The sequence below is a fragment of the Notothenia rossii genome, assembly GCF_949606895.1.
Source record: "Notothenia rossii genome assembly, chromosome: 11".
NCBI lineage: Eukaryota > Metazoa > Chordata > Actinopteri > Perciformes > Nototheniidae > Notothenia > Notothenia rossii.
In genome coordinates this window covers 33,021,567-33,033,828 of record NC_136910.1, presented here as the reverse complement: position 1 = coordinate 33,033,828, position 12,262 = coordinate 33,021,567, and the positions used below count along the sequence as shown (strand labels likewise).

General features: G+C 41.5%; 1 protein-coding gene across 7 annotated transcripts in view; it reads left to right on the top strand.

The window, feature by feature from the left end:
- The window catches only part of zer1 (zyg-11 related, cell cycle regulator), a 40,272-nt gene that overhangs the window by 14,219 nt on the left and 13,791 nt on the right, over positions 1 to 12,262 (top strand). For all 7 annotated transcript variants that reach the window (XR_013804167.1, XR_013804168.1, XR_013804169.1 and 4 more), the window contains exons 7-15: positions 409 to 555; positions 754 to 927; positions 1,438 to 1,653; positions 2,637 to 2,678; positions 2,824 to 2,943; positions 3,129 to 3,244; positions 3,526 to 3,714; positions 6,205 to 6,302; positions 6,828 to 6,930. Coding sequence is in view for 3 of the 7 variants with exons in the window: in XM_079660106.1 (XP_079516232.1) it covers positions 409 to 555; positions 754 to 927; positions 1,438 to 1,653; positions 2,637 to 2,678; positions 2,824 to 2,943; positions 3,129 to 3,244; positions 3,526 to 3,714; positions 6,205 to 6,302; positions 6,828 to 6,930 (1,205 nt within the window). In the remaining 4 variants the exon portion in view is untranslated. The remainder of the gene's footprint in view (positions 1 to 408; positions 556 to 753; positions 928 to 1,437; positions 1,654 to 2,636; positions 2,679 to 2,823; positions 2,944 to 3,128; positions 3,245 to 3,525; positions 3,715 to 6,204; positions 6,303 to 6,827; positions 6,931 to 12,262) is intronic.

The following is a 12,262-nucleotide window of genomic DNA, read 5'->3' as shown; positions in this document are numbered from 1 at the left end:
AAAATATCCCTCTAAGGAACATTTAGAAGAGTTAAAAAATGTGCGATTAACTATGGACAACCATGCGATTAAATATTTTAATCGACTGACATTTTTCTATATTTTTTATTATTAGAATTACTGTAAGATAAAGAAGTACATCTTTACTTTACTGTACTTTGCTTTAAGTGCTATCATGTCACAAAGTACTATATGTCTTTGGTAGTTAATGATCTAATTTAGCAGTGATGTAATGTACGTTTTTCTTTTTGTCATTGTTTTTGGGGTTGCTGTTTTTCTGTGTGCTTGTAAATGTGGGAAAAAATTCATAAAGTCAAATCTTCTAAACAGGTCATGAGCACATACTAATTATGCTTAGAAACCGGCTTGCTGTGTGGTTAACATCTGTGTGTTGCTGCCCTTTCCCAGGTGACCGGATCAAAGAATGAAGAGCAGGTTCTGAATGCCATAGAGGCGTACACAGAGTTTCGTCCTGAGCTGGCCCACAGAGCCATCAATCAGCTGTTTGACATCGCCAGGATACAGCACTGCAGCCAATTGCTCCGAGCTCTGCAGGTAAGATACAGAAAGGTTGCCTTTTTCTTTGAAGGACGGGACACCAGTGACTTCAAAGGAAATATTTGTTCCATGACCTTGCATGTTAACATAAGATATACTTTATTGATCCCAAATTGGGATTATTTAAAAATAAAAATGTTATGCTTGTCCAACACTCACTCTTAAATCTCTTCTCTAAACGTGCTGTCCTTTTAGCTGGTCATAGCAGCGTTGAAGTGCCACAAATACGATAAGAGCATCCAGGTGACGGGAAGTGCCGCTCTGTTCTACCTGACCAACACGGAGTACCGCAGTGACCAGAGTGTGAGGCTGCGCAGAGAGGTCATCCAGGTGGTGCTGAACGGAATGGAGCAGTACCAGGAGGTCACCGTAAGTCTGCCCCGTCTCCCATAAAATCAGCCCAACCTAAAGTTTATCTGGCAAATTGAAATACATTTTCTAAAGGTGAATTTCATATATGATATTTAGATACTACAACACCTTTTGATCCGAAGTATGGAGCAATGAACAAAGTGTGTAACAAGTATTAAAACTATGCCATGCTCATTCACATGAAAACATGATATCTCAGAACATTTAGGAGGGAATTGCTTGTTCTATGGATGTTAAACATCCACTTGGATTTAACCTTTTCAGCCCCAAACCAAAAAAAAGATTTTTCCAAATGTTGACAATTTCACAAAAGTGTCCAATAGGTCAAAAATATTGAAGTGTTGCCATATTGGACAGACACGTTTTCATTATATGCAGCAGAATTAAAGCACTTTCATAGAGATATCAGATGAAATTTGGTAATCTTTTATGACTACCTTATGTTGCTCTACAGAGTTCTCAGATGGATGAGTAACCCTCACTGTTTCCCCACCCTGTCCCTCACAGGTCCAGAGGAACTGCTGCCTGACTCTGTGTAACTTCAGTATTCCAGAGGAGCTGGAGTTCCAGTACAGTCGGGTCAACCAGCTGCTGCTGAAGATCCTGGAGCCAGCCCGGCAGGACGAGTCCATCCAGAGAATCGCTGTGCACCTCTGCAACGCTCTGGTCTGTCAGGTGGATAACCACCACAAGGAGGCTGTGGGGAAGATGGGCTTTGTCAAGGTAACATCAGGAGGATCTCTTCTCGTTTAGCTTTCCCATATTTCGGACAAATTACAAAACAATTACAACAGTTATCAAACTGAAATTATCTTTGTCTATTGCCGTGAAATGAGATATTCTGGTATAAAAGGGTCATATATTACTAGTCCTCTTCATTTTGACAGATTTCTTAAAAAACCTGCAAAATTCCGATTATTTTTGCACGCCTTTTTTTGTATTCTCTGTGGGAAAAATCCTCTATTTGACCCATCTTAACCATTAAGAAGGTAAACTGCCCTAAGGTGCAATGTGTTCACTAAGGTGGTGTAGTGGTATAAGTGTGTTTGAATGTAGAGGATTCAAAAGAGACAGAAATGTGCAGAATAACGCATCAGAATTGATCTTCCTGGCTCTGATTTTGCAGCCATGCTTTTGCTTTTGCAGGATCTAATGCAACGTAATCTGCCATAAACTATGCTGGCAATCACTATTGCTAGTTCTAATACTCTGTGAGAGTGATGAGTGAGCCGACCTAGATCTGTAGGGGTGTTGAGCTCACTAGAAACTTACAACCGGCCGAGCAGGCGGGTCAAAAATGTACAAAGCACAGTTTATCAATAGCTTACAAAAAAATGGTATGCAAAGGTCCACCTTCTCCTCCCCTTTCTTTGTCTCAAATCCATATTTTCGCAGGTCAGGCGTTGATGAATTGCTCTCAATGCAAATGTATAACCACTGTAACCCAACTAGGTAGGATTGAACAAATTAAACTGTTTACTTCACATGCATTAAACCAAAGGAGACCAATATAGATAGAGTAGGCCTTTTTTTCAAAAGCTTTCTAGTAGTTATCTTAAAGTTGTGTGCACTAGTAATGTCCATGTTTTTTTGAATGAGAAATAACATATTTTTCTAAAGTTTGTCATGACACTAAGGCGTCGGAGTAAGACCTGAAGAAAGTTAAAGTTGTTATTTTTTTCCTGTCTCCATCTCCTCATTCACAGACAATGTTGAATTTAATTCAGAAGAAGCTACAGGACAGAACGGTGAGTCTGAGTTTCACTTTGGATCTTTTGAACTTGAAATGTATTGTTTTATAGACACTTGTTATCATCACACACCTTTATCAAATTGTTGCCATCAAACGCAGGGGATTGTTGTAAATAATCTTTAATGTTGGTTTTCCCTCAGTGTGACCAGGTGATGGAGTTTTCCTGGAGCGCTCTGTGGAACATCACTGATGAGACGCCTGACAACTGTCAGATGTTCCTTAACTGTCGGGGCATGAGTCTCTTCCTGGAGTGTCTTCAGGTGAGTTCACGCAGCACCTGTTTCTCTTCCTAACTTCCAGAGGTCACTACTGCCTTCAGGATTTATTCCGTACATGTTATATCTTGTGTGTGTAACTGATAAAACATTGTGCTTTTGGACTATTAGGGCAATCATCTCTGTGTAATAACACACACCTCTCCCCTCATTATATGATCTTACTACAGGAGTTTCCAGACAAGCAGGAGCTGCACCGCAACATGTTGGGGCTTCTAGGAAATGTTGCTGAGGTGAAAGCACTGAGACCCCAGCTGCTCACTCCCCAGTTCATCACTGTGTTCAGGTAAGAGAACTCAACCAGGTGAGAGTGTACCTCTTATAAATAAAACATTTACAACCTATAGGAAGTATATTCATTTCTTTAAAATATATCGTATATATATATATATACACAGTATCAAACACAATTATCATACAGAACAAAGCTCAGAAGGCACAGACAAACTAATAAACTAACTGAATGAAGTCATTCAGGGTAAATGTTTGTGAGGGTACGTTTTTTACAGACCTCACCAGATACGTGTTGTTTGTATCAGTCCCCCTCACTGTGTGATGCTCTGACAGTAACCTGCTGGACAGTAAGGCGGATGGGATCGAGGTGTCCTACAATGCCTGCGGCGTGCTCTCACACATCATGTTTGACGGCCCGGCCGTTTGGTCCATGGAGGATCCGCGCAGAGACTCAGTGATGGACAAGATGATGGACGCCATCCAGAGCTGGGACGTCAGCTCACGCCGCAACATCAACTACAGGTGATCATCTGTTTATTTACTGTGACAATGCATCATGTTACAGGCAGTTCTTGCTTCATCAGCAGTTTCACCGTAGTATGGATACTGTGGCACCTCTAAAATTCAGGTTGGAAGCGTAGCAGTAGGTCAAAAAAGACTCAGAGATCTTTTTAAATAAGTATTTTACCAGAGGTGGGAGGGTTACTTTCAAAATGTATTCAGTTACCATGACTAATTACATTCATCAGAAACCTTATTTGAGTTTCAAAATATACAGTGGGGCAAAAAAGTATTTAGTCAGCCACCAATTGTGCAAGTTCTCCCACTTAAAAAGATGAGAGAGGCCTGTAATTTTCATCCTAGGTATACCTCAACTATGAGAGACAAAATGAGAAAAAAAAATCCAGAAAATCACATTGTCTGATTTTTAAAGACTTTATTTGCAAATTATGGTGGAAAATAAGAATTTGGTCAATAACAAAAGTTCATCTCAATACTTTGTTATATACCCGTTGTTGGCAATGACAGAGGTCAAACGTTTTCTGTAAGTCTTCACAAGGTTTTCACACACTGTTGCTGGTATTTTGGCCCATTCCTCCATGCAGATCTCCTCTTGAGCAGTGATGTTTTGGGGCTGTCGCTGGGCAACAGGGACTTTCAACTCCCTCCAAAGATTTTCTATGGGGTTGAGATCTGGAGACTGGCTAGGCCACTCAAGGACCTTGAAATGCTTCTTACGAAGCCACTCCTTCGTTGCCCGGGCGGTGTGTTTGGGATCATTGTCATGCTGAAAGACCCAGCCACGTTTCATCTTCAATGCCCTTGCTGATGGAAGGAGGTTGTCACTCAAAATCTCACGATACATGGCCCCATTCATTCTTTCCTTTACACAGATCAGTCGTCCTGGTCCCTTTGCAGAAAAACAGCCCCAAAGCATGTTGTTTCCACCCCCATGTTTCACAGTAGGTATGGTCTTCTTTGGATGCAACTCAGCATTCTTTCTCCTCCAAACACGTCTAGTTGAGTTTTTACCAAAAAGTTCTATTTTGGTTTCATCTGACCATATGACATTCTCCCAATCCTCTTCTGGATCATCTAAATGCTCTCTAGCAAACTTCAGACGGGCCTGGACATGTACTGGCTTAAGCAGGGGGACACGTCTGGCACTGCAGGATTTGAGTCCCTGGCGGCGTAGTGTGTTACTGATGGTAGCCTTTGTTACTTTGGTCCCAGCTCTCTGCAGGTCATTGACTAGGTCCCCCCGTGTGGTTCTGGGATTTTTGCTCAACGTTCTTGTGATCATTTTGACCCCACAGGGTGAGATCTTGCGTGGAGCCCCAGATCGAGGGAGATTATCAGTGGTCTTGTATGTCTTCCATTTTCTAATAATTGCTCCCACAGTTGATTTCTTCACACCAAGCTGCTTACCTATTGCAGATTCAGTCTTCCCAGCCTGGTGCAGGTCTACAATTTTGTTTCTGGTGTCCTTTGACAGCTCTTTGGTCTTGGCCATAGTGGAGTTTAGAGTGTGACTGTTTGAGGTTGTGGACAGGTGTCTTTTATACTGATAACGAGTTCAAAGAGGTGCCATTAATACAGTTAACAAGTGGAGGACAGAGGAGGCTCTTAAAGAAGTTACAGGTCTGTGAGCGCCAGAAATGTTGTTTGTTTGTAGGTGACCAAATACTTATTTTCCACCATAATTTTCAAATAAATTCTTTAAAAATCAGACAATGTTATTTTCTGGATTTTTTTTTTTTCTCATTTTGTCTCTCATAGTTGAGGGTATACCTAGGATGACAATTACAGGCCTCTCATCTTTTTAAGTGGGAGAACTTGCACAATTGGTAGCTGACTAAATACTTTTTTGCCCCACTGTAAAAGTAATTTAACCTGATTATTTCAGTTACTTTTGGATTGATTACATTTGATGAGGAAAAATAAATAAAATAATAAGATTTTTTTTACTGAAGTGTATGTAACAATGTAACCTTAGAAAAGAAGAATTCAAGATATTTTATAACTAATAGTAATAGTTTACCAATGTTTAAGATGAATACATCAAAAGCATAGACATTTTATTTTTGTTTAATAAATCAGGTGTCCACCTACTGCATTAATAAAGACATGTATTTAGAATAAAGAAGAATTAAATTAGCCTTAATATAAACCATAAAGAAAAAATGAATTCAGTACCTCTACCTATAATATATCCATCTTTATTTAAAAATATCTTGTAACACTGAAATCCTGCTAGTAATCTATATCTTTTTAAATGGAACAGTAATCTGATTACTTGTTTTATTTAATGTAATTGTAATGGAATACACTTCCCTTTTTTTGTATCCTGATAACGTAATCTCGTTACTTGTTATCCGTTGGATTCAGAACTAAGTAACAGCATGTCAGTGTATCCTGAGTTAAGGGTCTCAGGATACAGGTTAAGCTGTACAGAACAGCTGGGGGGGATTCCCTCCTTTTGAAATGTTTAAAGTGACTGTGGTCCCTCAGGTCGTTCGAGCCCATCCTGCGCCTGCTACCTCAGAGCATCGCCCCCGTCAGTCAGCACTGGGCCACCTGGGCCCTCTACAACCTGGTGTCAGTTTACCGTGAGTTCCTCCTACACCGCGCTCACAGTTAGAGCTGGGCTGTTTGACGTGCCCCTAGCTATTTCTTAACTTGCGTCCTTTTCTAACATTATCATTTCTCTTTCACATGTCACCAGGTACTGCTTATAAAGACGAGATAATATACTGATCCCAATTTTGGAAATTATTTTGTCACAGCAGCATGTAGACAAGTATTGCACATGAATAACAAATAAAATATACACAAACAGCAAATATATATGTACAAACAGTAACACATAAACAAAACAGAACAGTAGATATTTACATATCAACAGGGAAAGATGTATACCTCTATTGAATATACAATATTAATATACAGATTAGCAAATATAATATAATAATTGAAGTCAGTTTACTTTGATAGGCCAGCCCACATCTACCAAAATGCAAACAAAGTAAACTATTAACATTATAGGTTAGCACGTTGTACACCTCAATTGTACTGTATACATTAAGACCCTGTAATCATTCTCACTGTCTCTTTATTTACAATTATTTCTACAGCAAGCAAGTATTGTCCCCTGCTGATAAAGGAGGGAGGAATAAGTCTTCTAGAGAAAGTTCTGGAACTGGAAAGCTCACATCCGGAGACCAAGGACATGGCCAGGTAACCATGTTTTTATTTGATGGAGTCTCCAGTACTCTGTCGCTTGTTGAAATGTTCTGTTTGCCAAGATCATTTCTACAGCTGATGATTCAGCCTGAGCAGCAGCCAGGAGAAATCACGAAAATGATAACAAATATTTGGTCCAATAATTTGGTCGTGAACAGACGTCAGTCATTTACTGCAGAAATCCCAAAATGTAGAAACTTATAAAGTCACTCTCACACCTCTGCTTCAGTGGAAGTCCATACCAAGTCAAAAGATCCATTGGTATCTTGTTGCTCGGTTCTGTCTGTTGTTCACACTCACTTTAACATTAACATGCCAAAAGGTGTAATCATGAAGTCACATTACCTGACAGGTAGCTCACTGATTGGACAGTTTTGGTATCATTCGACATAATCAGCTCTACATAGCCTTCGAGAGAAGCTGAAGATGTGACCTGTGATTACTAATCTTCTCTGCTGTCGAAAATAGCCCATCTGCTTACAACTCATTATGAGAAGTAGTTGTCAATCTCCTGCTGGACTACATGGTGCTCTAATGAGAATGCTTCTTTGATGGTTCACATCAGCAAATAGTGAATCAGAAAAGTCCCAGAAAACGTTGGGAGCGGATAGACTGGATAGCATTTCTCCAGTCCTTAAAGGATGATGTATTTCAGGGGTATTCAACTAAAATGCAACGAAGTCCAGTTAGAGAAAATGTCCCCATGCAAAGGTCCGGAACATCAAAATGTCTAACTTGCTTCATGAATTAGTGTGATATATATTGAAGTAGCCTGTAGCTTTATCAACGTCTGCCTGTAATCAACAACTGACTGCCAATCAAATAAAGAAAGTACAATTCAAAAACAACAATATTTATTGTCAATTAACATTGAACTATACATATATACAGTAAATACTGTGGATATGTGTAATGTTCCTCTCGGGCTGCATTTAAAAATAAAATAGAGAAAATAAATAAAATAGCTTTTGAAAATATGTGCATCTTAAAAGTGCTTCATTTTAGATAAATAAAATAAAGTGTTGCAGCAGCTTGAGTTTCCCTTTTTCTTTGTTAACCGTTTCACATCATGACTTAACAGTTTCAGACGATTATAGAACAATATCAGTCTTTACACATCATAACAATTGAACAGTTTTAAAGTTTATCTTTCTTTCCCTCTTATATTGCAGTCCTTCATTCACTTTGTTTTAATTCAGTCGAGAATTGAGCTCGAGCTTGTCCTGCAAGGAGTTTAAATCTGGGCTGAAATGGAGTCAGGGCCATTCTCATACACATGCAGGTGCTCATTGGTTAGCCTCGGTTAGCTCATTGGTTAACCTCGGTTAGCCTGCCCCTGAACCATATTTAGTTTTAATTTTGATCCTGGTGGACTGATCATATCGGGCTCTGAGTGCTTATTTTTTGTGACCTCAGTACTGACTTGAGAGGGAATGTTTGGTCAAACACTTTGTGTTTTTTCTCATAGTGGCGTTTTGGCACTTTTACGGAGCACCACGGTCTCTGAACAAATGAGACACACTGGTTCTGTGCTCCCAGTGGGCAGGATGAACATGAATGAGTCCGTCCACTCAGGGTTAAAAGCTCTGTTCTCACTTTCCACTTTCCTCTTCTTGGAGAGCGCCATGTGTAATTATTTGTCTCTCCCTGTCTGCCGCTAACAAGCCTGTTCACTCTCCTCTCCGCTTCTCTCTAGAGGCTTCTCAATTCTTAAAAGTCCCCTCCTCGACTCCCCTCCTCGACTCCTATCCTCAAGACTTAGTCCCGCCCACAGGAGATGCTAGCGGAGGAGCCGAGGAGGGGAGCTGAGGAGGGAGGAGGGGAAGCAGCAGGCGGTTAGAGAAATGAGAACTCCTCTCCTCTGAGCGGTCATTTTAAAGAGACGTTCATTAATGATGACAGGAGGCACAGCAGCCCTCTGTCTGATGGACAGATGTGTTCATGACCACACAATATATTTACTTTGAATTCATTGACAGTGCGGTATAATGACACAATAACAGGCTACAGATGCGGACAAATACACACAAATATATTTATATAAATATATACAATTAAAAGTATGAGAGCACTCTCATAATAACGTAACACAATCAGAGACTGGATATATCCCCCCCCCCCTCTCTCTGGTCGCTGAAATGGGGAAAATAAATGACGGGCCAAAAATTTTACAAGTATTAAAAGTAAGCAGAGGACATCAAACCAACTGAGACCCGCCTGTCCGCCGCATCTACGCATTGTAAAACACACACACCTACACACTGTACCACACACACACTTACATACTGTACCACACACACACTTACACACTGTACCACACCTATACACTTTACCACACACACCTACACACTGTACCACGCACACCTACATACTGTACCACGCACACACTTACACACTGTACCACACCTATACACTTTACCACACACACCTACACACTGTACCACGCACACACCTACACACTGTACCACACACACCTACACACTGTACCACGCACACACCTACACACTGTACCACACACACCTACACACTGTACCACGCACACACCTACACACTGTACCACACACACCTACACACTGTACCACGCACACACCTACACACTGTACCACACACACCTACACACTGTACCACGCACACACTTACACACTGTACCACGCACACACCTACACACTGTACCACACACACCTACACACTGTACCACGCACACACCTACACACTGTACCACGCACACACCTACACACTATACCACACACACCTACACACTGTACCACGCACACACCTACACACTGTACCACACACACCTACACACTGTACCACGCACACACCTACACACTGTACCACACAGACACCTACACACTGTACCACACACACCTACAGCTCCTAAAGCATAATCAGGCTACAGCCGTTGTGTATTTTATTATGTGAAGCACTAAATGGTTTTAGAAAAATATCGACTCTTTGTTTGTAGATACAGTTGCAAGAAAAAGTATGTGAACCCTTTGGAATTACCTGGATTTCTGCATAAATTGGTCATAAAATGGAGGAACCCACTGCTCTCCAGAAAAAACATTGCTGCACGTTTGAAGTTTGCAAAAGAGCACCTGGATGTTCCACAGCACTACTGGCAAAATATTCTGTGGACAGATGAAACCAAAGTTGAGTTGTTTGGAAGGAACACACAACGCTATGTGTGGAGAAAAAAAGGCACAGCACACCAACATCAAAACCTCATCCCAACTGTGAAGTATGGTGGAGGGAGCATCATGGTTTGGGGCTGCTTTGCTGCCTCAGGGCCTGGACAGATTGCCATCATCGAAGGAAAAATGAATTCTCAAGTTTATCAAGACATTTTGCTGGAGAACTTAAGGCCATCTGTCCACCAATTGAAGCTCAACAGAAGATGGGTGATGCAACAGGACAACGACCCAAAGCACAGAAGTAAATCAACAACAGAATGGCTTCAACAGAAGAAAATACGCCTTCTGGAGTGGCCCGGTCAGAGTCCTGACCTCAACCCAATTGAGATGCTGTGGCATGACCTCAAGAGAGCGATTCACACCAGACATCCCAAGAATATTGCTGAACTGAAACAGTTTTGTAAAGAGGAATGGTCCAAAATTCCTCCTGACCGTTGTGCAGGTCTGATATGCAACTATAGGAAACGTTTGGTTGAGGTTATTGCTGCCAAAGGAGGGTCAACAAGTTATTAAATCCAAGGGTTCACATACTTTTTCCACCCTGCACTGTGAATGTTTACATGGTGTGTTCAATAAAAACATAAAAACATATAATTGTTTGTGTGGTTTTAGCTTAAGCAGACTGTGTTTGTCTATTGTTGTGACTTAGATGAAGACAGAACACATTTTATGACCAATTCATGCAGAAATCCAGGTAGTTCCAAAGGGTTCACATACTTTTTCTTGCAACTGTATCTACTAAACTACAGCATACAAATACAGAGAGTAATGTAGGCCTGTTATACTGAGTGATATATATTTTATACACTGCTCTGCTTTCTGCACGGACCTCACAGCTGTTCTCTCTGGAAACATCGCAACGCGATGAAAGCAGTTTCTAAAATAATATCCAGGGGATGCATGCAGAGCTGTCATTGGCTGAGATAAGTCCGGCCGTGCATCACGCCTCCACCGTTCCCGGAAATGCATCCGCGGAGGAGCCGTGGATGAGCCATCAGTGTCTCCTCGGTTAGAGCTCCTCCAGAGAGCCTCCTCAACGCTCGATGCTCATTCAGAGAAATTAGATGTCCTTCAACATGGCGCGCTGAAATTCATTCCCAGGTCACTACCGGAGGACCGAGGAGTCGAGGACATAGATATATATGGTCGAGGAGGGGAAATGTAAGAATTGAGAAGCCTCTTCTGCCCATGCTTCTGCCGCGCTCTCATCTCTTCTTCTGTGTTTCTCTCCCTGTGTATCGCTCACTCGTCTCTTTCGCCCCCTGTCGGCAGCGGTTAAAATAGAATCGCCCCGTCAAAATTGAAATCCCCTATTAATGTATTGATTATAGATCCGGACCGCGGTCCGCCTGTCGCCAACCCCTGATGTATTTCAACTAAAAGGCTAAAAGGTTTGTTTAAGTTGTCACGTCTCCACATGTCTCACACATACTTGTCAACCCTCCCGATTTTCGCGGGAGACTCCCGATTTCATTGCCCTCTCCCGGTTTCATATTTCTCCCGCATTTCTCCCGATTTCTGACAATCAGATTTACACAAGACTTTTTGCCCTCGGACTTTAATACAGCTACACCATTGTTTGGTTTCCATGGTAACACGTCTCTTTAGTAGCGCGCGCAACTCCAAGTCTGAGAGGGTGAGGCAGATATTCACAGAAAACAGAACAAGAATCGACAACTGCTCACTCCTTTCCTGTAAAATACAGGTCCAGCCCACACATATGCTCCATCAAGGACGGTGCTACAGGCCGCAAGGCAGTGCATTTACAACTACGATAAGCATGTTAATTTTGAATTTTGAAATGCTCCCGATTTCTGAGGTCTAAAGGTTAGCAAGTATGGTATCACAGCCTGTGGCTTCAGTATCCCAAGGAGTTAGAGGCTAGTAAGATGTAGCATATTTAGCACAAATAGGCAGAGAGCTACATACTCAAAAGCTCTCAGTCTGGATTTTTGTTCCATATCAGAGCTCACAGCTTTCTCCCCAGCCTCAGGTTAACTAAACCAAAGCTTGTTAGGTGAGAAAGCACCCTAAGCAGTATTTGTACCAACACTCCTCTCCGTACAGGTATAGGATGTACTGTCTAAGATTATCTTGCAACTGCTAACCTGTAAAACATTGACATTTTACAG